Source organism: Triturus cristatus, chromosome 2_2 (assembly GCF_964204655.1).
Source record: "Triturus cristatus chromosome 2_2, aTriCri1.1, whole genome shotgun sequence".
Lineage (NCBI taxonomy): Eukaryota > Metazoa > Chordata > Amphibia > Caudata > Salamandridae > Triturus > Triturus cristatus.
Window position 1 is genome coordinate 1,091,525,612 of NC_140582.1, and position 27,767 is coordinate 1,091,553,378.

Consider the following 27,767-nt stretch of genomic DNA (forward strand, 5'->3'; position numbering starts at 1 on the left):
CACAGAGAGTACTTGCTTTAAAAAAAAATGCTGTAATTTTGGAAGATGGTAAGTGTTGGAATTTGAAGAGGGTTGCTATATGTAATGCACCAAAAGTTAATTGTTCATCGTCTTCTAAATCCAGCATGAGGTTTGGTTTTGATGAGGATGCGTGTCAACCTTTCACTGGTAAGGTTGTAAGTGGGCAGCTTGGTTCAACAGACTGTGGGAACATCAACATTAGAGCAAAAAGAGTCATCAAACGTCCTGCTTCTCTAAAAGACTATGTATGTGAATAATTTCTTTTGTTGTATATAAAGGAGATGTGTAGTGTCGCATGCTTCGTTCTGTTTGGTCGCGTGGTGCTTGAGTTGGTCATCGCGCGGGCAAAGCAGAACGAGAGCATGTTTTCAATTAAAATGGTGCAAGCTCGTGTCAAGTCTGAAGTGTTGTCACGAGCGTGTAGCTGTTAGTGAACTGTTGTTAGGGTTTAAACTGGAATGTACGTTAGAGCATTTGTTACTGGCATTGAACTACGGACAGGATGCATTTGTCCGGTTGAGAGTTTCAATAAAGAAATACTTCTTCAATTCCTGCGTTAAGTGTAATCACTACATGTGTCCTCAAGTTCGGCCTTTGTTATGGCCCAGTTGGAGTCTCAAAGGACAACATCCTCCCCCCCCCCCCCCCGCCCCCCCCTCCGTCTACAAGTTGCTGCTCGGAAGGAAAGCAGATAACGAGCAGGCGCAGCTGAATTAATCCCAGGGTCTCAAATTTACACCCGGACGAGTGGGGCTCAACTTCTTGGCAGGGGGGCGGCGTCCAACCTGTGAAAGGGGGCGGTGTCCACCCTGTGAAAAGAGTGGGTGTATCCCGTCCACCCACTTGTACCCCCGAATCGAGCCCTGGGTAATTATGGCCTACAAGTCTTTTGCTCTGGGAGGTCATTAGTGGGCTATTATGAATTCAGCAGACCGGTTGTATGAATTAACCTTCAATGAGTTCTATTTTTTCCCAATCAATTTTGAAGGTGGCATTGTTGACTGTAGGTAGGTTTGAACAAGCATAATGCTCCTCCCTGGTCCTGGGGTAGAATGTACAATTTTCTAGCTATTGAGAAGGAAAGCAGCGAGGATTATCCCACTTACGGGTGTTTGGATAAAGCTTCCCTCCCAATTGAAACTGCGTTATTGGCGTGTGCAGAATAATTTTAGACACGAACGTCACGAAAAATGCATATGGATAAATATTGCTATAGTGATGAGGTATGGATTGACGTACTGTGATGAAATAAGTAGAATGGTATCGGGGTAACATTTTACCACCCAAGGTAAAATAAGGTAAGGGGAGAGGTTGTGGTCCGTCGGCTTAAACTGCTGACTTTCGTGCTGGAAACCAGAGTTCGAGCCTCGAGATCGCGTCCACATCCTGTGATTCTGGGCAAATCACTTAATCTCCCTGTGCCTGAATGTGTAATGTAAATACGGTGCTCATGTAAAGCGCTCCAATACCTTCGGGTCGAGTTCGCGCTATATAAATATGCAACAAAAAAATAAAAAGATCAGAAACTCGAAGAACGTTAGATGGAAATGGAGGCTTATTGCCGGAGGAGGGGTCTGTAGAGGCTTATATGGACATCGGATACTGATTGGTGGACTATATTGTCACCTTATCGTTAACTTTTTCCCTGGTAGTTGGAGGAAAAAGCGACTGTACTCATCAGAAGAGCAAACTCGGAAACAGCTGCTATTGATTGAAGTGAAAAACAGCATGCATAATGCTAGCCACTGTAAAATCTAATCGAAACTTTCCTTCATTGCAGCTGGAAATTTGACATTTCGTGCAAACAGTTCAAATGCGTTACGCAGACTCTAATTAACCCGGATGTAGAAGCTACCGAGTTTAGTTCACGAGGACTGTTTCAATATACAAACTTCCGTAGGGGCGGAGTTTATGGACCGTGGCACATAACTACAACTGGAGGGGGGGGGGTTATTTAACGTTGTGCAGTAATGTACGCGAAGAGAACGAACCGTGGGGCTTTCACGCTGCTGGGTTCTTTAAGGTGTACATTTCAGCTTCCCCATGCAGCTCCAAAACTTGTCTTATCCATGTTCCTACCCGGCTGTCACCCTACAGGACGTGAGAATGGTTTTGTCCAAGCTAAGCAGGTCAACTTGGAACTCCGCCCCGTCTCTCATCTGTGAAAACAATAACACGACGGTAGCTCGATTGACCTGTCACGGCAAGCGCGAGACAATCTCATCACAGAGCGCACGAGGCACAGGCCCCGCTCGAGAGACTCGTCGCCAGACAGTGCGCGAGCCGTCCTGCTGCCCTCCCCCGCAAGGCGTCACTCGGCGCTGCGCGAAGCCTCACTCTCCCTCGTGTGCCCCACAGAGAAGCCCGAAACACGTATGAGCCATAGAGAGGCGCAGGGAGAGTGCGAGAGCCCCCGCGAGGTCCCGGGCACGGCGCTGGCAGCGACCCCCCCGCCGCCGCCGGAGCCCGCCATGGACCAGTGCGTGACGGTGGAGCGGGAGCTGGAGAAGGTGCTGCACAAGTTTTCGGGCTACGGACAGCACAGCGAGCGGAGCCTGGAGGAGCTCATCGACTACACGAGCGGTCTGCGCCGTGAGATCCTGCAAACAGCCAGTGAGAGCCGCCTGCGCGCCGCCGCGACCCCCACCCTTTTATCCACCCCCCTATACCACCTCCCATAACATAGAGCGCTAAGAGTCCGGAGGCCTTAAGGCCCAATACTCCAGCACAGGCTTTTGCTCCCAAGAACCTCCAGACTTTAGGTATGGGATGTTTTGTGCCTTACAATCATTAATCGTGTGCCTAAACCAGTGCTTCAAATTGGCCGGTACTGTCCGGTACCAAGTACCTGCGCTTCTTTCATTTCAATGGGAGAGTTCCTGCTCTTTTCAGCACTGCTGCAGTATATCTAATGGTAGAGTACCGTCACTTCACTGAATAGTGAGTGACTGCACTTCTGTATTTCCTTTCAAAGCACTGGCCTAACCCTAAAGAAATGACACATGAGTACGTAAATAGATGAGACATCCAAGTTATGAGATTAGACCTAAGAGTCTTTTTAAAGCTGTTGGCCTACCCGAGTTATAGTGATATTAAACCCATTGGACACCTAGAACTTAAAAATAGAATCTTTCGACTTAAGTTAAAATTGTGAAACTAAAGTCCCATAAAAGCAAGAGGCCGTAGTCTTTTATACAAGACTCGACGGCGAGTTCTGTGACTGCAAGGTCTAAGACCCGCAATATCTTGTCCTGACAAGCCTGACATTTATAGTAATAAAGCACATGATTAAAGACCTGACTACCACGAATCACCAAAGCTTTTTAGGCATCTGTGCTTTCAAATTATTAGATCCTTGTCCTTCTAGATCATTGGGCTTCTGAGATATTAAATACTTGTGCTTTAAGACTTAAGATCCTTTAAGCCAACATACCGGCCAGACGACCAAACCATGTTGAGTGAGGTCTTTGAGATTTTTGATCATTTTAACCCCAAAATGCTCTAGGAAAATGTGTGACTTGCTCTTCAAAGCAATACCCTCGAAGAGACCCTGTGGTCATCAAGTTCTTGTGATCCGATTAATCAAAAGCTGGCAATAGTTGTGGTTTGAGAGTTTTATATAGCGCGAACATGACCCTTGCGGGTATCGGAGCGCTTTACAATTATTTAAAGAGTAGAGATGATAGCAGTCATGCCTTGTAGACGTTTAGATTTCTGCTAGTCCTTAATTTGGAACTTTTGGACTACCCATGATAGCATGCACAGTGTTATATGAAACTAAATATAGCACTGATACTACTGAGCCTTTGTATCCTATGGTTTTTATCGTTGATGCCATTTGACTCCTATCTTGTGAAACTATCAATCCATTGATGGGTCTTTTGCTTTTAAGCTCAGATACGCCAGACATTGAATTGTTGGGGTGTAAGAGCATTTTTGATTTGTGAACGCATAGCCTCAAACTCTAATAATAGTGAAGCCATTAGTCCCTAAAACAGTGTAATTGAAGCCATGTTTTCTTTGAGCTTTGATGTGCAAAACTACTATGCTGATAATTCAAATTTTCATTCATTGCTTAAATTGAGCTAGAAAATGTCAACTTTGTTTCACCTAGTCCCCCCCCCCAAAAAAAAAAACTCCACAGCAATAAAGTTATAGCATTCCAGAGGAACATATTTTAAATGCTTAGCACAAAAGTCTTGACATGTGGATCACTTTGACTATTATTCTCACTCAGTCATCAGCTGTACTGTTTAGAAAGGGGAAGTAATCCCAGCCGATTTTGAAGTATACACAGTTCATTTTATTTTAATGTCAATTTTTTTCATTTTAGCCTGTGATGAAAATAGTGACATCAGTTGGAAGAGGGTGTTTTGTATAAATTAAACGGCGATTGAAATGTATTTTTGGTGTCTGGAATACACTTCTGCTTTACAGGTGTATCCCGATTAGCATAACATTTTTCCTGTGTAATATTTTTTGTAGAACGCTGCATGTTGCTGCTAGACCATCTCCGAGCATAAATTGAGGTATAAAACCACTAATCTTAAAAGGCTTAGATGTAGGATTCATGAACCTTGAAAGCCATGAGCACTGTATGCTTGGAGGCTCATAAGTGTTAAAACCTTGAGACCTTAGAGACGTGTTGTTGGAGAACAAGTGGTGATTAGGGAAAGGGAATATGCCAAGGGATTCTAGTATACAACCTTATATGTGATATCTGGGTCTTTATATCCTTGCAAGTTCATAGCAAAATCAAGCTGCTTTCAGAGTTTGAACCATGGTATTGAAAATGTATGTGTGGTCTTACTGTACCACTTATTTAGAGATATCGTAGTTAACAAATCCACTCAATTACCAGAATTACCAACTTTCATGAAGAGCTCAACTTTGAAGTCCTACCTGAATTATTTTTTCTAGAAAGTACTTTAAACTTTGGAGTAGCTTAAAATACCACATTACCTGTTCCAGAGTTTGATGTCCTACTTTGCAAAGACAGTTGTTTTCTCCATTCATGCTATCACACCGTCTTCTGGACTTAACATTACGCTGACAAAGAAATATCACCTGATGCACCTTGTCTTTATTTGAAAGGGACATATGCAATAACAGTCGGTGGAGTCTCATTAGTATGCAATAATCCGGTAAATAACCTCCGTGCTCTAGATGTGCTGAATTTACTTCTTATTCTTAGAAAGCTATAGGTCTCAATTGTTTTCTTTTGCACTTCAAAACTTCCCCAATCAAGTTTTTTATTTTCATGATTTCGTGTTCCTTTTTAATAGGGTTCTGGTATTTTCACTGATCAATTGTGTATTTTTGTTGAGATGTGTTTAAATGTTTTGTGTCCATGTCTTATTTGCTGTTTGCTATAATTGAACTTACAAGGGGCGATTGAATGCTGTTTGAGTAATGTTACAGGGTAAAACTGAGAGTAGGAGTATCACAGCAAGATTTTAAACAAAAGGAAGGTCATGCTAGAAGGGTTATGTAAATTTAAGGACTAGGTGAAAGTGGTGCAGAAGTTTGTAGTTTATGAACGTGTACAAGCCTTTGGGCAAATTATGTGTCTTGATGGGCATTAGGAATAAATAGTCACTCTGAAGTTTAGGAGAGTGCCCGGATTACTTACCGGTAATCTTCATTACTCCGAGTCCTAGTCTTCCTCGCCACAGTATTCACCAATGAGCCTCCGGCTCCACACAGAACTCCAAGTAAACTTAAAAGAGCAGCGCTCTAGTCTCCCCTCCCTCCTCCAACATGGCCCCCAGTGGCTTCAGCCAATCCCATAAAGGGATACAAACCAGCCAGCCCGATCTGATAATCAAAGCCGCAGACATGAAGCCACCACCAGGGCCGGGAGGGAAGGGAAACTATACTGTGGCGAGGAAGACTAGGACTCGGAGTAATGAAGATTACCGGTAAGTAATCCGGGCATTACCTCCTCGTCCAGTCTTCCTCGCCACAGTATTCACCAATGAGCCGATACCAAAGCAATCAGCTTCATGTAAGGAAAAGACCACAGCAACGTGCAGTGAAACTAGATTCAATATACAGAGGTACAGTAATCAAATACAACCCCGCAAGGCATCCCCGCAGTCAACACAGAAGATGCAAACGAAACATAACCCCCACCCCCAACCTGGAGGCGGTAAAGGGACATGAATGTATGAGGTGAAGACCAAGTAGCAGCCCGGCAAACATCCTCCATGGACACCCCTTTGAAGGAGGCCCAAGACACAGCAACAGAGCGGGTGGAACGCCCCTGAACAGGAAGGGAGGGAACTTCAGCAACCGAAGCATACGCCAACAAAATGGCCTCCTTAATCCAGCGACTGATCGTCGAGAGGGAGGGTGTCAGACCCCGACGTGACAAACCATAATTGACAAACAAGTGGTCCACTTTGCAAAACGAAGACGTGCGCGACAAATATACCAATAAAGCACGCCGAACATCCAAGAGGTGCAACAGGGACTCCTCATCCGAGGAAGGATCAGGACAAAGACATGGAAGCACCACTGCAGAAGACCTATGAAAATAAGAACCCACTTTTGGAATGAACGTAGGATGAGGGCGCAACACCACCCTGTCCGGCAAAACCAACAAAAAGGGAGCAGAACGAAGGAATGCACCCAGCTCCCCCATACGCCTGGCAGAAGCAATCGCCACAAGAAACACCACCGTGAGTGTCAAAAACTTCAACTCCACCGACTCCAAAGGCTCGAACGGAGCCAATTGCAAGGAGCGCAAAACCAAAGGCAGGTCCCAAGGTGGAGGACACATAATAGGACGGGGGCGTTGGAAAGAGAGAGACTGAAAAAGTCTAGCAACCAAAGGCGAAACAGAAATCAAAGGAAGGACATGGAACGCCTGAATCGCAGCCCACTGAGCCCGAAGAGTCGAAATGGCCAAGCCTAGCACAAACCCATCATTCAAAAAATCCAAAATGCGAGCCGGATCCAAAGAAGCCATCGACAGATCGCGACCCAGACACCAAGAAACAAAATTATCCCAGTGTTCAGCATAGGACGTAAGGGTAGAAGGTCTCCTGGACTGCTGAATGAACCCCAGCTACAGCCAAGGAACAGCCAGTGCGCATCAACGAATCCCTCACAAGAGCCAGGCCCGCAGACCCAAGGACCGGAACACAGGCAGAGGAAGAGGAGGGCCCAACAGAGGGTAAGGACTGAATGGCAAGGCCCACCCCGGAGACACAGCTAATTCCAACATCAGGGGATACCAAGGGCGACGCATCCAACCCGGAGCAATGAGAAGCACAAACGACCCCTCCCACTCGATCTTCTGCAAGACCGCCCGAATCAGGGGAACAGGGGGAAAGGCATACAAGAGACCCGTCGGCCAAGGGAACGACAGGGCATCCACTCTCCAGGCATCCCGGCAAGGCACAACCGTGCATGTAACACAAACCTTACCATTTGCGAAATCACATTGTGCATGTGACAATTGAAGCGTCTGCCAGGGAGCAGCCATCGGAGACAGGGAAACATTTCCCAACCTCACAGAAGGAAATACCAGTGCCTAAACCGTAGGCTGAGCAAACAGAGAATGACCAGGGAATGAACACCTAATCTTCAGACGAAGAGTCTAAGACCGTACCCAACAGGTCATAGTGACCCTGTTTACCACAGGGCCCCGGAAGCCAAGCATGGGTAGCAGGAGAATACACCCAAATACCAAGGCACAGCGCCCCAAAACCGTGGCAGCAAGCCACCCCTCCGTGCAACAAAACACCAGAGACGGCGCCACAGAGCGGAAGGAAGGGAACACCCTACCACCTCACCAGAGCAACCGAATGAAATCAAGTCAACAACGGGCGAAGAACTCCCCACACAAACAGAATCCCCAACAACCTCGCGAAGGAGACACTAGAAAAAGAGGTTAACACAAAACCTCGAGGAGCAAGAAGCACCAACCACTAGGCCACAGCGAAACACGCACAAGGGAAGGCCCAACCAGGGCCCCACAAAACGCCAAAAAAACACACATGGCCATACCGCGAGACGGAAGCACCCCCCGGGAGTAAGGGGATCCTGTGCCATGGGGCCAAGGAGGCCAAAAACCAACCGCACAGCGGAGAGCCACATTCCTGCCTCAACACAAACACAAAAAAAAAAACTTTTGCCACCGTACGACACTTCGACAGCGATTGCGGGACTCGAACCCTTGTCCTGTGAGACCCTTTACAACCGTAGGCACAAGACTTACCATTGAGCTATAGCTCCTGGTTGAACCAGAAACCGTGAGAGGAAGAGCCACAGACTTGAACCAATAGGCCACGGTGACAATCGGAACCTTGAGTGCCCGTAGGAGACTCGGCGCTGAACAACAGATGTCCATTGACACCCAACTCAGCGACACTCACGAAAACGACCCCAGGAGGACGAAAGGCCAAATTGGACCCGCTGGGAGGGCCAACCCGTAACTATGAGTGCAAACAGAGGGTCCCCCAACGGAAGCAGCAGCGCACAAAGACAAGCAGCCGGGCAGAACCGCAACAAAAGCAGTACACAGAAACCCAACAAACAAAGCACAAACATGCAAACCGTCAGGACCGACTACAAAAAGGGTAAAATGGGGGAATCAATCAACGAAAGGTGTCAGGCAAATACCACAGTAACAGGTGCCGAAAACCCCCCAGGAATGCAAATATGCAAAGCAACAGAAGAACACTCACCCAGAGGACGCAGGTCCCGTGGCACAGCACAACGAGACGGCAGAGCCAAAAAAACGACAGGCAGCAGAAGTGCCCAGTCAAACAACACACGCACACAGACGTAAAGCACGAGTCTGTGACGTATCGTGAGAGAATGGAGCGCGCATGCGTGCGTGCAAGACACAACAAACGAAAAACACGGCCAGACAGCGATGTGGGAAATGAAAGTTTTAAAGTGTGAGTGTTCGCCATCTTAAGACACTTTGACAGCATAAGCGGGACCTGAACCCTTGTCCTGTGTGACCCATTGCAACCAGAGGTACAAGACTTACCGTTGAGCTGTATCTCCAGGTTAATACCGAAAGAAACCCACAAGGACATGAGCCAAAAAAGGAGTTGATGCACACGCCAATAAAGTAAATGTATAATTGCAAAAAAGTCAGATGCAGCACACAGCTCCTATTCGTCTTAATTTAGTAGCGAAGTTCTCCCACTCCCAACGCTGTGAATTTGGTTTTCATGCGTGTGATTGGGTGCAATTATGATGTTAGCGCCATCCGCCTCACACACCCTGTGATTCGTTTTGTAAGGACATGAGCCACTCCAGGGTCACAAATACTGTACAGAACCACGTCCTCCAAGCGCGCGCCCCTGAACCCAGGAACGGGCGAGCGGGCAGCAACAGTGGGACCGGGAACGCCAGAGGCAAACACAGCAGCGCGCGGCACCCGGGAGGGAGCGCGCGCCCACCCGGGCCCGGGGGAGCCAAATGGAAAACCAGCCCCCGGCGCCTGCCGGGTCCGGTTTCAGGTCAACAAAAGCCAAAGCAAACGTAGCACCAATACACACCAGGGATAATTGGAGCCCCGCAGCTGCCAGCGCCGGCCCCATGGAAGCAGCAGTGAATGCAGGCCAGGAGGCAGCCGTGGAACCAGCAAGACAGGCAGCGCGGCTTCCGGGGCAGTAAAGGAGAAGCCTCGCCGGACACAAGAAAGAGCCGTAGCAAGCCGGTGCAGCCGTGGTCGCCAGGAATGCAAAGATGTAGCAAGGCACAACAACAGAGAAGCCAGAGGTGCAGCACACAGAGAACAAACAAATACTCTGCCCACATGGACGAGGGGACATTCAGACCCCTTTTTCCAGCCTCCCGTACACCCAGGGCTCGCTAAAGCAGAACCCAACCGGCCAGACCAGACACCGGGGAAAGGAAGGAGGACGGCCCAGAGCACCAACACGGCCTCGGCAGCAGGTAGGAATGTGACCGGGAGCCTCCGGCCCCCAGAACAAACGGACCCGGCCGCGCTACGTCCGCTCAGCAGGACGCGCGGTCGGGAAAGGACACAAATACCCCCCAGCAGGTATGAAATACCAACCGCGACAGCGGTAGCAGGACTCGAACACCACCGGAAAACGCCCCGGCGCGCTCCCATAACATCATAGACGAAATCCCAAACACAAACGCCACGAAAGTCCGCTGAAGCAGGACCAGAGGCGTAAAGGCAGAAGAAGGGGGAAAGAAAAACCAATAACAACATATACAAACAACTACTTCCCCCAAACTTAATACCCAAGGGCAAAAACGGGTCTGCTCAAGCAGGACCCCAGCCCCACTTACCTGACCAGCAGGTAACACAGCACTCGGAGAAGTGCAGAAAAAAAGAACAGATCGGGCTGGCTGGTTTGTATCCCTTTATGGGATTGGCTGAAGCCACTGGGGGCCATGTTGGAGGAGGGAGGGGAGACTAGAGCGCTGCTCTTTTAAGTTTACTTGGAGTTCTGTGTGGAGCCGGAGGCTCATTGGTGAATACTGTGGCGAGGAAGACTGGACGAGGAGGTAATGGGGTATTCAAGAAGCTGAAGTACTGATAAAGGAAGTATGGAGAGAAACGGAAGGAAGACCATGTAGAATTCGGGTTGAAGAAAAATCCTGTGTGGGACAGAAAGAATCTCAATAGATGATTTGTTAAAGTACTGACATGGTACGCCAGGATGAGTTGGGTCATACAAATTTTAATGGTGTGAGTTGGGCATTAAGGGTTGGGGTAGGGCTAGAATAGAATGAGGGTCTGTCGTTGCAACACTTGTGTTGGAGCAGGTGGGTGTGGTGGCGGTGCTGATAGCCAGGACAACCTGTTGATCAAAATGAAGTACGGTGTAATCAATTGTATATTCTACTCCTTTTCTCCAAACTCCACAACCTGTTTGAAATGCTCCTATGTTTGGCAGGTCAAACTTCATCCCCAGCGCATGCCATCATGTTCATCATTTGGTTCCTTTTATTCACTTGCTGTGTAGTTCTTTATAGCACTGGGCATGTAGACCTTTCCCCGAGCAGATCTTTGCACGGAGTGAAAGTGAAAACCTATGACGATATGTAAGAGATTAGAGTGATTTTTTTGGCTCCTATTTATGAGAATGAGACGCAATGGTCGTTATACCTCGTAGGACTGAAAATAGACACCCTCCTTAAACTCTTAATTCAGATCCTTGCACTACAGCTTTTATTACGAATCTTTACACAAGTTTGCGTTTTGTTTTGTTAGACCAAATCTTCTCTAGTGTCTGAAACAGACATGGCTTTCTTTGGAAGGCCTGTGTATGGATTCCCGCCACAATAATTTCCCCCCTCTCTCTTCTCCAGTAGCTCTGTTCATCAATTTAGAATGATATGGTTTATGCGTTCTTATTTAGAATCATTGATTGTTTAGTCTATCAGTCAATTCTTACTGCACCTGTTATCAGTTCTTAACATTTATTCCAAAGTCCACCTAGATGGTCTGTGTGGTACACAAAAGATAATTTCTTACTTAAAAAAGAACTTGCCTGTGTGTGCTTGCATGCAGCTATGGGCACCTCCATGCGGTCTGTTGCAAAGCTATACCAATTGATGGTTTTTCACTTAAAGGATTCATATTGAGAGTGCGAACTGCAACACTTAAACAAAATGCTGTTTGTGTGCGTGCTAATGACATGCAAACCAATTTTAAAGCAGCGCAAAGTTAAATGGGGTGGAGAAGTAGTAGGGAGGCAATTTTCTCTTTGAGTTGCAAAAGGTGTTCATTGGAACTTTGTTTTTGGTTGCTTCTTGACGTGAAGAGACAAAAGTGCTGCTTTGATCTATGTTGGTACAGTATTCAGATTCTTCGTGTTACAGCAGAAGGTTTGTCTTCTGGTCCTTATTAGTCAGGCAGCGGCATGGTTGCATTTTTGTGTTATTAATTGTAGATCTTAATATTGTCATTCACATATAGTGGCTTGTTCGCAGCAACTGTCTGGGTTATTAAGGTTATGCAGATGGGCTGTTTGAGCCTGTAAGTTCTGAAAAGATATCAGTTAAGGCTTTCAATAAGATCTACATAATAGCAATGCATAAAAAATTTAACTCCCCATCATAAATAACGCCAGATGACATAATAATAATACATTAGAGTGAAATGAAGTTTTTATGAAGTGTGATATTAGTTTTTTGAAAAGCACCTCAACTCATGTTTCAGTATTATTAACTTTGTTTGTTTTTAGTCTGCACCTCTGACTCGCTGAAACTTTGTTTCTTCAATTTATACAAATACTTTTGAATCTGGGTGAAATGTGTAAAAAAAAAAATAATTAGGGGTGGGTGGAATTTGCAAAATCGCACTCCGCAAAGCTCCGCGAAATGGTAAAAAATCTCCGTGAGCATGCAAAAATTCCGCGAACACGCGGAATTGCTTGTTCACGATGCTTTATTCCTGTTCGCGAACGCTGTTTGCGTGCTCGGGGGGAAATAACTTGTGAACCTGCATTTTGAGAACGCAAACAAGCAAAAAAATTCCGCAAAGCCGCGGGACGCAGAATTTTGGGCAATTCCGCGTTCTCCCCGGATCGCAAAATTACCCAAATTCCGCAAGCGGAACGGAATTTACCGCCCAGGCATAAAATTAATATAAATATAGTGCCGATAATTTTCATCTTGTAACGGTTTGTGCAGATTGGTGGAAAAAACTGATAATTGATATTTCCTTTTCAAATCTAAATAGGGTGTTTTGCCAGATGTTAACTCTATACCGTCTGTTCATATTTTGCTGTATTTGCCACATAGCAGAAGGTCATTGCTTTGTGTGCTCTTTGTGATTTTATGTAAATGTATTGTCTTACAATTTAAAAAAAAATATGCTTAAGCAGAATATCACCGTTTACATGCCTAATGTGAAGAAAAGTTAGTCTATGAGGCCTTCTATCTAAAGTAGAGCATAGTTCAATCAATCAATTAATTCTTTATTTTGATGGTTAAAAAAATCATCATAAAAAGTACATATTTTAAAACACAGAAACATACATGATTTTTTATCACATCAATATCAAAATTAACCATCTATCACCCTGTTAAAATACAAAAAGAATCAATATATTATTCATGATAGGTTAGTCTCTGGTGTTTCTTAGTCTTACTGCCGCTTTTAGAAAACCTATTACTGAACATAAGGTATGCATATCATTTGCTCTCTGTAGAAACAGCAGAGCTATTTTAGCATGCCGAAATTTTCCATTTTTTAAGATTTCAACCAGAAACGTACGTCTTGGGTAACGATAAAATGGACATAATAATACAAAATGAAGGGTGTCCTGCGGAGACATGTTGTCGCAGCCGCAGGCACCCTTCTGCTCAATAGTTGCAGTAAAACCAGACGGATAAGCTAAAATATTTTGCAACAAATTGAGCCTAAAACGGCACATTAAAAACCTATCCTGGTGATTATACATCAGAAATAGATACGGTTCCATACCCGGTGCCTCTTTAACTAAGGAGTGTGCTACCACTGACCGTTTTAGTGCAAAAGCTTTAGTCTCCCTAAGCCTCTCCAAATTGTCAAGCAACAGTCTTTTGATTTGTAATTTACTGTTCCTTGTAATCAGTGCAGGGGTGCTAAAAAGGGTGTGCTGACCTACGGACTCTAAAGTTAGTTTAACATAATTCAGCCAAGGGATTGACATCCCTTTGTCCATTTGTATACAATCAGAGAGGATTTCTTGGCTTAATACAGCCTCCGGGTTAGCCCAAATACTAAGCCAAGCCAAGACTGGTCTAATCTTGACCTGATCTACAATATACGGGATTCCGAGTTCGGAATGTGCAATTTCAGCTGGTATTGAGTGTGGGATCTTGAGGATTCTACGGATGAATTTGTCTTCCTCTAGTTGTAACTGTTTGGCATCCCTAAAGCCCCAAACCTCAGCTCCATATACTGCTTTGGCTGTGCTTATTGAGCGATACAAGCTCATTATTTGCTCTGGGGACCAGCGTCCCAGTCTCTGGGCAAAGTTCATAATTGCACCACATGAGGAAGCCAATTTAGTACAGTGTTCCTCTAGTAATGTGTCAAATTTCATCTTGCCATCAAGTAATAGACCTAAATGTGGGAAGGTGGTTACAATGCCCATGGTATGTGTCCCAATTTTAAACACCGTTTTTTTGATGGGTTTTTTGCCTGCAATCAGTGCAAAGGACTTGGTCAAATTCACGGACAGATCTAATTTTTCCATGAAGACCACAAATCCATTGATCAGAGATTGGAGACTTCTTGGTGTCCGGGCGAGCAGGACCGCGTCATCTGCGTACAATAGTACCGGTATTTGACGCTTCCGTACCTTGGGACAATCCACCGCCCGGGCTATAAGGCATGACTCCAGGTCATTAATGTATAATGAGAAAAGGAAGGGGGCAAGAATGCATCCCTGCCTTACTCCGCTAGAGCATGGGAAGGAGTCAGTTTGCCCTCCCTCCATACTAAAGCGAACCCTGGCTGTGGTGTTCCAGTGTAATTCTCTTAGGATACTTATAAGTCCCTGGTCAATCCCCAAAGTACTCATCCTTTCCCAAAGTTTACTTCTATTTACATTGTCAAAGGCCGCCGCCAGATCCATAAATCCCATATACATAGTACCATTGCTCGCTCTGGTGTATTTAGCGACCAAAAGGTATAAATTTAAACATTGGTCACTGGTCGACTTTCCTGCTCTAAAACCATACTGGGTATCCACTATTGTATGGTGCTCCTCTGTCCAGATCATTAAGCGGTTTAGGATCACCCGCCCCAGTATTTTGGCAGAAACGTCGATCAGTGATATGGGTCTGTAACACTGAGGGTTGTCCCTATTTCCCTTCTTAAAAATAGGTACAATTAAGGCGGTGGACCACGACCTAGGGAGTCCTGTCTTGATAGCTGCATTTAACACCCTCGTTAAAATTGGGGCCCACAAGTCAATATTACTTCTATACAAATCTGGGGGGGTGCCATCAGGCCCGGGGAGTCAACCCTTTAATTACCTGGATAATCTCGGAGAGTGTAAAATCCTGCACCCAGCTCCTATTACCATCCCATTCCCCATTATGTTTAGGATCTATAGACTGGTTATAAAGGCTCTCGAAGTGGGTCATCCATTGCTGCGGGAGGATATTTGTGCTAATGACTGGGGCATTTTGGTCGTGAAAACAGGGCCTATTTATGATTTTCCAGAATTCAATAAAATCCCTGTTTTCACCGGCCTCTCTTAAGTCAGCCCATAGTTCTGCTTTTAGGGAGGCCTTCCTTTCTTTGATCTTAATGTTCTAAATTTTCCTACACTTTACCACTTCCACTGTGTCCCTTGGAATTGCTTTAAGGCTTAATTTTAGATTTCTTAGCGCTCGTGCTCAACTTGCGTCAAACCATCTTGGATGGGTCCCAGATTTTCCAGGACCTTTTGCCTCCAATCATTTTTCGGCCAATTTAGTTAGTTCGCTGAAGGCAGCTACTAAATCAGCTCCTTCTATTTTAAAATCTAGACACTCTTCAACCCACTTTTTCCCCTTTACTATCAATGCAGTATAAAATTCTGAGGCATTGATTTTTGCCCATTTTAAACGCCTTCCTTGATCTGAAGGCTGTAAGATAATATCCAGCTGTTTATTCATTTCAACATAACCCCTGCAGAGTATTTCTATAAGTAAGGGATTATGATCGCTAAAGGGACTCCATTTAGTGCATACCATCCCCACCCATTGTTTGGCAAAGGCAGTTATCAGGATGTAGTCTATAATAGACGAACATCCCCTACCTTTAAAAGTTGGTACCAAGGTAGCCTTTGGCCCTGGGATTACTAGATCCATGGTATGTACTAATGAGTGACTACCTATTAATTTTGTAAGTGATGTACCCTCCGAGCTGTGCTCGAAGTGTGGCCCTTTACTAACTGGACAAAGATCCCAGTCCGTGGTTACTGAAGTTAAATATGGGCATAAATGACAATTTAAATCTCCCATTAAGAGGACAAATGAATCTACACCGCCTTTCCTTAAATCGGCTTCCTGTTGTAATCTAGTGCTTTACTCACTTGTTTGCATAAATAAAGTAGCCAATTGAGAACAGAATATATCAAAATGTCATATTCTGCAAACCTCTGGGATTGAACTACCAAACACATAGAAGAAATAACCAGTTGACATGTCCTGTAAACATGCGATCTAAGGTATCTCCAATTTGTTTTTGGTGCAAAGTGGTCTTTAAGAACATATACAATACAGGCATGAAGCAGAAGAATACCATATCTTCTAGTTTTGTTTTTGCTTAGCTCCTGTCTGGAATAAAACATTACACTTAATGGATGTTCTCTACAGAGAATATACCACTGTGAGTGGAAGCATGATTTCGTTCTCAGACATGATAACCATCACCATTCTTTATTCTCGTTCAAATCCAATTACCCCTTTGTAGAGTATGCTAGCATAGCTCATAGAACCCTCATTATTGCATGGGTGAATAAACAGCGACAAAGGGCTTGTAAAAGAAGGTAAACAACTGAATGAATGATCTAGTCTTAATTTTCTAGATGCGTATGCACAAGTCTTGAAACCTCACACTACACAAAGTTTAGGATGCTCAAACAAAGCCGGATAGGAGATCAAATGAGTATTGGACGTAACTCCATCTGAACACTATGAAAGGTAACACTTCTACTGCAGCCTCCTGTCTGGCAAGTCCCATTCTTGAACATCCAAAACACTTAAGCTAAATACTGGGCATAAAACAATGGTGAGTTTTGCTGAAAGTTCTTTTCTGGATAAAAACGAATTATTAGATCATATCCCACCGAAATAGCTGAACTGAATGTCAGAAATGTCTCCAGTCATTTCTCATTAGCTTTAAGTGAGCACATCATTGGAAAACAAAGGACGAAACTGATCTTCGCACACGGATAACTCTGCCTGAACCAGATTTATTAATTGCTTGTGGATTTTGGGTATCCAAGCTTTTTCCATGACAAAAGTAGCTTGTGCAAGAGGTCATAGTTGTATAATCACATCCGGAAATATGCTATGAAATCAATTGTGAGCGACCGTCCTCAGTCATCTTGTAAAGTTTGTCCCAGGGATCCTTCTGGATAGTCTGAAACAGGTGTAGGATTGAAGAATCTTAGGAAAGTTCCAGTAGCCGTAGAACCCAAGCTTCAGATCTCATCATTATAGTCACAAAAGTAATTTGTGCTCTATGCGTCCTTCTCAGAGCATCCACTTGAAATCTTGTATGAAAGCTTCCACCGCGCTACTTCTGTATCCTGTCTACAACAGACGATCAACACTGGCCAGGCCTTCAGCCTGAAAGCTAATGGGTTTCTAGCACAAGGCCTCCCCAACTGCACAATTGCATCAACCATCACTGGGCCAGCTAACAATCTCTGGAATATTCAAAACATTGGCGTATCCATCCGCAACTATAGTGTAAATCCTCAGGCAACCACTCTTTACTTGCTGACAAATTATTTCATAATAGAGCTCAGGACCACAAAGATATAGAAAAAGATCAAAATTATTTGATTATCAATACTTAAATTAAACAAAAACATGACATACATATACATAGTGTGTCTCTAAAACAATGCAATCCAGTCATCTACATCTATCATAACCCATACACATTCATAACATTCACTCAATTATCCAACAATTAGATTCCAGTACATGTATAAGTCAATATCTTCTTAATATACAGATCCTGATAAATTCAGAAGGTAATCACTAAAACATATAATTTCTTATTGATATATAAAACAAGATGTGGCACATAACAAGGAAACCAGAGGCCAAATATCATATATAGTTGCTAAATATAATTTGGTTGGAGTACACAATGCACTGAAAGTATCTTGTATCCATCCACATTAGTCTTTCCTGGGAGATATTCTACTGGTACCAAAATCTCCTGGTCTAAGTCCCAAAGGTCTGTGGCGAACTACTCTAATATCCAATATATTGTAAGTGGCACACCTTCAGCAAGCAGCCCGTAAATGACTTCGCCAAAGTTCTAGATTATTGACGTGAAAGTGAAGCTAGTCTTCTGGTAATACCCCTCAACCCAGGTCTCCTGATGTCGGACTTGATTACTGTCTAGGGAGTAGCTGAAAATGGCTTATCCTTTCCAGGCCTCCTATGCGTCAGTCACCACTGGATCTCATTCCTGGAATCCTGAAATAGATATATTGTCCCACATTGAGAAGTTCATTTCTCAAGTACATAATACGGAGATGTTGAAGAGCCAGTTATTGATGTAGATTCAGGAGAATTGTTTGGATTGAAGAGGTCTGCAGGCCCACAATTTTAGCCAGAGCTTAAAAGATCTGCATTAGTTGTACAAAATGACTGGACTCTTGATTGCTGCTATGTTCATGTCCAATAATTATAATTTTGCTTTCACTGAGTATAAAGTGAAGCCTAAGACATCTTTCGACTTTCTGGGGATCAAATCTAACTTCCTGTCACTTATAAGGAGTCCACTCCATAAAAGAAAAAAATCGCCATCTGCAGATGTTGAACAAGTACTTTGAAATCTTAGGTCATGAAAACGAGAACCAGGGTGGACCATCATTCTCGCCCTCTAAGCTCTGAAATATGCTGCCACTGAAGCTTTGTGAAGCACTGTGGGGGGCGGGGGGGGGGTGGGGCTGAATACAGCTTAAAAGGGAGGACTTTGGCAGATGTGTCTCTTCCTAAACAAACTGGTGAAAATAGTAGTGCAAGGAGATTGGCACCAGAACATAGGCATTTAGTTCCCTTCCAGGAAGACATCCATTAACCTTAAGTAGTGTCTGATATGCTAGGGACCCATAGGGACCCCTAAAACTTTCTTTGAAACTCCTTTACAGTCTGATGAACCCCTGCATTGAAAGTTATGTCTCACCATCTTGGCAGATAATTAGCTGTACTCCTCCTCTGCATCTTGGCAGAAAATCTCATCCCTACTTTTATAGATTCAAGTTCTTTCAATTAATGTTTCAGAATTCCGCAGACATTCACATATAACAAATTCATCCAAGTAAGTACAATGTGTATTATTTCTATAAAACATTAAGCAAATCCATAAAATTAATGAAGACATCCGTATTCAGATTACTCGTCCCAAGTTCCCACCACCATTAACATAAAATTAAAAAGTCCGTGGCAGAACAGTTCATTTTGGGGATCAGTTATTAACTGTAGGACATCCGAAGATGATCAAACAGACAGTTTCAGAAAAATGGACCTCAACTATTTACGCCGGTATAATAAGAGCGAGATAAACGAATAAGACATGATTCAGATCTTGGGTCCCATTCTGACTGAAATGACATACTTCAGATGTTCAGTATATGTTAAAAAATCTAAGGGTAACCTATTCAACCGCAACAGAATCCAAAAGCATCTAACCCCATGGGGCAAGTTCCATTTTTGTAAGGTCTTTTACCTTTTGATTCCCCTTTTGTTGACACAAACCTCAGTGTCCAAATGAAATGTAAGGTTTGTGAGGCTTGTTTTAAACTGGCCTTCAATTGGGGGACAGGGAGCGAAAGTACCCAACTTGGCTCCAGCCTGAGTTGGGTTGCGGCATACTTGAAATTCCTGTAGACTAGGGTCTTATCCTTCTTTTCCCAAGAATTTCCTTTCTCATGTAGTGCCTTAGTGTCCCCTTAGCTTTTCTCATGGCAAGCAGCCCAACAAAGAACCCCGCCAGGCCTTGGAAATAAGCACTCTTCACTCCCATTTCCGACCTTAGTGCCGCCACTGATATTGAGGTATTACAGGAAGTAAGTCTTCTCAGTACCGACCCTTAAATTTAGTTTAAAAAAAAGTGAAGCAATGTCTATGAGCTCTATTGCATTTAGTAGCACAGCGGGGATTTTAGCCCGATATACTGCTTGGAGGTAGAAAAAACGTCTACTGCCTGTGACCCCATAAAGTGCACCCAAACCCTTGGCCTGAGACTGGGTTTTCCACACGTTTAAGATGTGATCACTGTCACTCAAATTGCTGCACATTATGTTCCCTAAGAAGATATAGGACTTTACCACTTCCAATTTTTGGTCACCCATGTACCGGGAAAAGTTGCCATATTTAGGATTTTTTTCTTGCAATGAAAGCAGAGTATTTTGGTTTTAGAGATGTTAATTTTTATATAGTGTGCATCAGCATATTGTTTCAATGCCTCCATCCAATTATTGACCCCTTAGGGGTGAGATCCAGGATCACTATGCCATCCGCATACAGGAGAAATGAGACTGATAGTCCCCCAATAGTCGGGGATAGGACCCGTACATTGTGAAAGTGTGGAAGATAAGTTCGAAATAAAGAGAAAAGCAGCAAGGCCAGTAGGTACCCTTGCTTTAGGCCATTCTTTGTTGACAATCTCCCCCTGGTAGTACCTTACACCAGGTAGATGAATTGAGGGCGATCATTAGGTACAATAAGGTACCTGGCATGGCAAGATTTGATAGTTTTTTCCACAGCACCGTACAGTCCACTTTATTAAAAGCTGAGGAAACATCTATAAATGTGGCATATATCACACCACCTCTGATGCCTACATACTTCTCATCAATTAGTTGTAGAGCAGCTATATTGTCTAACGTTCTATGTTTTTTCCTAAAACCTGTCTGCTCAAGAAGAATTGTTTTACTGTCCTCTTCCCAGGAATTCAACTGTGCTAACAGGAATTTGGAAAATACTTTACCCACTGGATCTAATAGAGCAATCTGACGATAGTTTGCAGGAATATTATTATTATTATTTTTTTTAAATAGAGGGACAATAATACTTCCAGTCCAGGAGGGAAGCACTGTCCTATTCTCATAGCAAAAGCTAAAGACTGGAACAATAATGTGTCCCAAAGGGTAGATTCCTGTTTTACCATGGAAATTGGTACTTTGTCCGGTCCCATAGCAGCAGAAGAGTGCATTCCTGAGATGGCAGGCTCAATTTCTTTTGTAGTTGGATGATTAAGGGTAGATAAAATGGGTTCAAGGATGGGAAGCCTTTCTAACTCACCATTTGCCACATATAGAGTGGAAATGATGGTGATGTAGCGTAGCTGTCTTCCCCATTTGGGAAAGGGGTGGATCTAGCCCTTGTCTCACACCCTTCTGCAACTATTTCCCCAAAATTTCACATCTGTCTCTTGAAGACAGCCTCTCTCAGATCTATCCATAACCGGCCACAGCTTGCTTTTTAGGTCTCGCCTACGCAGTGCGTATGCACTGCATAGGAGACCTTTAGCCGTCGTGCAGCTCTTTTTTACAAAGCACATACTCGTGCTTGTGGCGGCATATGGCTTGCGGGAGTGCGCACAAGCACTAGTATGTGCTTTGGCAGCCACGCGCCACAAGCACGAGTATGTGCTTTGTAAAAAGAGCAGACTCCCGCGTCCCTGCGCACGGCTTTCCGTCATGGCTCATAAAGAGCTCGCGGCACGCACAGCCGGTGGCAGTATCACCTCATGCTGCTTGACCAGACCATCCAGTATCGCTGGCACCACCTTGGTGATGCAAATACAAAAAACTTCCCTCTTTCCATAAAACACATTCTAAGCACTTTTTCACTCAGTGTTGCTTTAACTCTTTCACTCTTAAACCCACACACACTTAAATGAAACCACTTTTTATCATTCTCCGTTTCACTCTCTTTCTTGCACTTATATAAATGTCCTCTCTTGCACAGACGTTCACACATACTGTATCTAAATCAGACAGACATACCCCACTCCTGCGGCATGTTGTGTACCCTCACAACCTTCCAAAATCTAAGCCTGGCACTGAAGACCACAAATAGTATCCCATTCCACAGAATACATTTCTGACAGCATGCTAGCACTGACTCGTTTGTATACTACAAACCTGCGAAGCTCCTATCCCGCCTTGCTCTGCTGGTGGGTGGGCTCCTCTCTGAACCACCATGAGGGAGAAAGGCGACAGAACTCAACCAGGCGAGCACCTGTTCCAGTGGCAGATGGACACGGATTCTTTTCACTGCAGTATACATGCTTTAGTCTTCACAGCATGAATTAAGTGTGCCTGAGATTTATTGCAAGGTTCTTTCACAGATCTGTCCAGACAATAGAAGGAGTTTCCTGCACTGCTCCCAGAGATTGTGACAATAACTTCCCACCATTGCACAGACCGCACGCACCCATGAGGGACAATGTATATGTGTGGAGGATTGTAAACCGGGTCGACTTGGCCATTTATGACACTGGGCATTTCCTGGAGTCTGGAGCCATTGGACGCCAGGTTTGGCAGTTAAGGGCCACTGTCTTTAGTTCCCCAGTGTTTATGGCAGAAGCACAGCAGGTAAAAACAAGCATTTGCAATGCAATAGGTCTCGCATTTACTCGAGTTTAAGCTATTGGCATTGTAAATGACAATGTCTTATATTTATGTTTTAAAAACCAAATAGAACCATATAGAGTGGAAATGATGGTGATGTAGTGTAGCTGTCTTCCCCATTTGGGAAAGGGGTGGATCTAGACCTTTTCCCACACCCTTCTGCAACTATTTCCTCAATTTCACATCTGTCTCTTGACGGCCTCTCTTAGATCTATCCATAATCGGCCACAGCTTGCTTTTTTAGGTTTGCTTTTAAGCGGCTTCTACGCCTTTTCAATAAAGACAGACCATATTTTCTTTCATACGAATGCAGAATAAATTGTTTTCTCACCAAACCATTTATTTCTCTGTTCAATTACAGAATTGGGAGAGGAATAGGACTTATATGGGCTTGGATGGGTTAAGGGAGTTGTCATCGGATAGAATGTGTTACAATCTGCTTCATGAACTGGTTGAAGGAATGCAGAACATGGACCTCCGGAGAGTCCAGATTGCCGACCGAATATTCTAAAGTACCCTTTCAGACAGTTATCTTTGTAGGGTCCCACTGGTTTTTTCCTGATTTTTATTTTAATTACATTTTGACGAGGCCCCATCAAATTTCCAAAAGCTAACAAAAGTGCTTACCTCTAGGGAAAACATCATGAGACGATGGTCACTGTGAATGGAATCCAAAATTTTTTAAGTCACCCAACAAATAAAAAGAAGTGAACCCGAAGACAAGGTAGTCCAAGATAGCTTCCCTTATCGGAGATTCATGGGTATATTGTGTGGGGGAGTCGGATGGCAATCTCCCATTTGATATTAAGCAATCATGATTTCTCAGTTGGTCGAGGAGAATCTTCCCTCTCTAATCAAAGCTTTGGGTGGAAGGGACATTGGGGGGAGTAGACAAAGCTTCCTCAGTTTCTACTTCTCGGAGTAGGTTGTGAGCGTGATTGGAAATTTTACAGTAAGTCTCCCACCAAAATTATGTGAGGAGCATTCTCCTTAGCTCAAGTGTCTTTAATAAATGTAAATACCCTGTGCAAGACTTTATTATACGAGACATCGAGGACGGAATCTTTTATAGTGTAGCCAGATGCTGACGTCCCTCCATGCCACTTGTATAAGACAGGAAAAGAGAGCCTATGTCCTCCTGGCCAGCCAGCGTGAGGCAAAAACATCAATTACTCTTATGTGGCTGTTATTAAAGCTTAAACGGGTACCACAAGCTTCTCAGCAGTACGTGGATTTCAAGGAATAGGAAGTGCATGGGGCAGATTCTGCTTCAATGCACGAAACACTTGTATAATTTGCATGCAAGCGCAGACAATTGAATTGCTAGAGGTTCTAAACAAATTGCTGCCTGCGTGAATGTTCGGGGGTGTGTGTAGAAGCAATACACACTCACACTCTCTCTCTCTTGGAAGCCGGCTCCACTATTGTCGCCAATTGCTTATCATTTGCTGTCGCTCATGGCCTTCATACACAGTAACTTGTAGTGCTCTTGCACTGTCCTGATGATGATCTCAGATTAACGGAGGCCAAAATGCTGTCGACACCAGACCGAAATAAACTCCTTTTTATTGATAAAAACTTATCAAGATAGGAGTCTTTTGTCTTTTATAAGTGATGCTCAGTGTCTTATTTCGTTCATCAAGCCCCCGCCCGGCCCTTCCCCTTAACTGAAAAGCATGAGCACTATACATTTCTTCGATTGCCAAGAAAAGATATTTTAAGTAATGAAGCAATATTTTTTTCTATAAATATGTCAGTGACACTGTTTCATTAAATGATTGCAAAAAAATGTTTTTCTGCATAGACCATTTTTGTTTTCCGGCTGGTAAACTTAAAAGAGATTCATTTCTGTGTGAACCACTGTTCATGCAAACATATTCTACTTCTTTCAGCCTCCAAAAACTCTTGGGGCAAAACCTTACACATCAGAGCCTGGGCATTCCGAAAGTTGTTAATGTTCGTGCATACCTGCTCAACTCCTTTATTATTATTATTCTTTTTTTTTTAAGGCTCCCCAAAGATCAAACCTGGAGCTAAAACATCAACTTAACTAATTTAAAGTTGGTCCTAAAGGGCTATAACACTGTTCATGGAAAGCACACCATTGGTATTTCCTATGAGCTACAGTGTATTGTGACTATCGGTTAAAATATAAGTGAGTATTGAATTTCTCAGTTGCTTTCTCAATCCCTTACAGTGTGCCACGGTTTATTTAGGCAATACACCTGAAACGGACAATACTCTGGGGGTATTATTTATAGCATTTGTCAGTTAACAAAACAATATTTTGAGTCTGGTTCGGGAGTGAAAGATGCCTTCCCCTCAACTACGGCTCTTGGACATTCAGCACCTAGTTATGTTCTCACCTGGATGTCGGAAGCCACCAGAGGGTGCATTCAATGAGCCACATTACTTTTTCTTCCAAACTTGTACGAATTGTAATGTAGTCAAGAATACTGTCACACTTTTGCCTCTACCTGAAGTATCCACGCCATTTTGGGATCTAAAGAGGAATATTCCTTCATCCGAAGAGAGTGGAAAATGTTCATGTGTGTTTATACTTCTAAAACTGGCACATGGCTAAGACCTGGTTGCTGGTTGTCGAGTAGTGTTTGGCCACCAAATGGACATGAAAGTTCTTTGATTCCTGAAAGGGGGTCAATATCTACAGATGGGAGTCCCTCTTATTGGGCTGCTGAAGGTGGAATTACAGGTAGCACCTGTAACTAATTGAGTATGTGTGTGGGGGGGGAGGCACACATTTGTTGACTGGTATATAGCCGATTTCCCAGAGGTCACAGATTTTATGGTGCCGGAGAATTCATGCCCCATGGTGTAATAGGTCTCTACCTACTTCCCATGTTCCACTTGCACAAAATATACAGCTTTTACGTGAGCCATTGAGAATATTACACATATTGAATACCTTGGGGTACAAGTCCTAGATACACAGCATATGTAGTAAATGTCATACATTGCACACATGCAGGATAACGCTAGCCTAACTAGCCTATGGGAATTAAAAATCATCGCAAACATTGATGGCTTTATAGAAGTACTGTGAGGGCAATACTGCCTACCCAGCACAACACACTATGCACTCAGTGCCTTCTTCTGTCAGCTACTGAGGTATGCATGCAGCACGTGTTCTAGTGATGAAAGATGGGAGTGGCAATGACCCTTAGTTAGTTGATGAAGTCAGTGGGGCCGGAGAAAAACGGTGGTCGCCATAACTTTCAGATACGTCTGGGCAAAGAACCACTCACGACAGCAGCGTATTTTCAAAACTGTTTTGCCAGCTGTTTCAAAATATAAGGCCTGGCAGGCGAGCTGAGACCATTCATAAAACAAAAGCTTTAAATATTACCATTCCTGCTTAAACAGTAACCACAACAAAACATGGACAAGAAAGTGGTGGAGCATTCTTGAACTGGATGCTTTATAGGTAATATGATTGGTAGAACAAGAAAGAGTCCAACCCAACAAACTTTTAGGGCTACGGAGATGTCTGTCCACTTGGCTGACTTTGGGCTCTGATCTGTTTGACTGCCTTTCCTTAGTGGGAGCATCTACTATTTTCCACGTTTAAGATGACGTTAATGTTGTGAGCTCTGATCTCGTGACTTTTAGGAGGTTGCTTTGAGTAGGTGTGCGTTTTTTAAGCTCATAGACATTTTAGTTGAAGTGTATAGCCGGAGAAGCAGGGCTATTGATTAGTTTCTACACTGCAAGTTGTTTAATTACGATTCTGTAGGAATAGGTGGATATTCATTTCTTGCTGCCTGATTCAGATTGAGGTGTCTAAGGCTGCACACATCGAAGATGGCATCTTAAATGCTAACTTCTTTTCATCTGATCTGGAAGGGCTGTTGGATCACATGTTTTAAGTGTGCGTGTGGTCACAGGATTAAAAACCGGCACATAAAGCAGCAGCGTTCGTTGGCAGACACGACGTGAGGCGTGGATATGGAGCAGCAGGACGGAGTACACACTGGAAGGTAAAGACGTTGGGTGGGATGTTGGCCTCCTATGAGGGAGACTGGGTACAGCAGTACCATGTTGTATCTAAGGTGAGTGGCGTTTGATATCTCTGGCCTCTCAGACAGGCGCTTTGGTAGTGGTGGTAGGATGTCACACCATAAGGTAAGGAAAGGTATGCATAGATATGGATACACAACACGTTTTGTATATGGTGAAGAAAGCTTTTTATGGCAAATCTCTGACTCCTTACCTTAGGAAGGATCAGTATCCTTATAACTAACTACAGGACGTTGTGCGTTCTAACAATAGAGTTAGAATGGACCGGTGATATCTAAGGCGGGCCTGCACATGCCATTTATGAATTTGATAGGGGACCGCTGTGGCAAAAAAGAAGATATTGAAAGGGAACATTTTATTTGGAGGCTATTTTAGGATCTTATATTCGATCTGCTTTGCAGTCTTGTATGCATCTGGTGGTGAAGAGGCACTCAAGTGAGGATATGCAGTGAAAGTTTCGGATTTTGGAATAGTAAGCACAATTGCATTTTTAGGTCTCGGGACCATCCGGTCTGCCGAAGGCAGAACCGGAAGTCGAGAGATTTAATGACTTGGAGAAGAGGGGCTTGAACCCGCCCCTCTTCTTCCCTGTTCTCCATTGGCTGGCCTCTTGAATGCTGGCCAGCCATTGGAGAAGAGGTCAGTCATTCAGATCAGGCCCCGTCCTTTTCGGATCGGGGGCGTGTTTTTTGCAAGAAGTCTCAAGGAGGAGATAACAGCAAAACACGCCCCCGAATCCGAAAAGGACGCAGCGTTTCTCCGAGGCATTTCAGCTTCGCCTCAGAGAAAGGCAGTGGTGTGCTTGTCTTCTCCCCCTGCTCTCGGCTCCCTCTGCCGCTCACCTGAATAGATTTCCTGCACGATCGGTAAATATTCTGTTTTCTCTCTGCCCACGTTGGGAAGGAAGTGTCCGTGCATCGTAAACGAGTCGGTTTCCCCAAGTCCGCACATGTGCTCGGCCGGCTTCTCACTTTTGCAACGTAACTGTTGTTTTTAGCACGTCTGTGTATTTAGTCTTGTTCATGCTGTAGCCTGCGTTACACCCCCTCCCATTCCCCCTTGATTCTTCTGGCGCCTGGCCTCAGGCATGTCAAATCTGCCCAGAGACCCAGTGGTTTATGGTTGATATCTTAGATAAGGAAGTGTTTTGAATACAGTGGCTCTGGCTCGCTGTTCGCCTCTTAACTTACAGCCGATCGATCCAGTGAAACATCAGAGCAAAGTCGGAAATGCGACATCAATCCTACACACACGTTGAACAGCGCAAACGATGACTTTTCCTCAATCTTCCCGCATTAGCATTTGGTGTCGCTGTGCCGGTGAGCTAGCAGGCTTTCAAACGTTTTTTTTTTGCTGTGCTGGAGCGCTGTCAGAGTGCCACGCAGCACC

The 27,767-nt window shown here is 44.1% G+C and overlaps 1 protein-coding gene across 7 annotated transcripts in view; it reads left to right on the forward strand.

The window, feature by feature from the left end:
• Window positions 1-1,935: 1,935 nt before the first annotated feature.
• RMND5A (required for meiotic nuclear division 5 homolog A) overlaps window positions 1,936-27,767 on the forward strand; it is a 288,575-nt gene continuing 262,743 nt past the window's right edge. For 4 of the 7 annotated variants that reach the window (XM_085642632.1, XM_085642634.1, XM_085642638.1 and 1 more), the window contains exon 1: window positions 2,174-2,634. In XM_085642632.1, the coding sequence (XP_085498758.1) occupies window positions 2,397-2,634 (238 nt within the window). In that variant the 5' untranslated portion in view covers window positions 2,174-2,396. Of the gene's footprint in view, window positions 2,635-27,767 lie in introns of all 7 variants that reach the window. The other 3 variants (XM_085642635.1, XM_085642636.1, XM_085642633.1) reach the window with 2 other exon arrangements.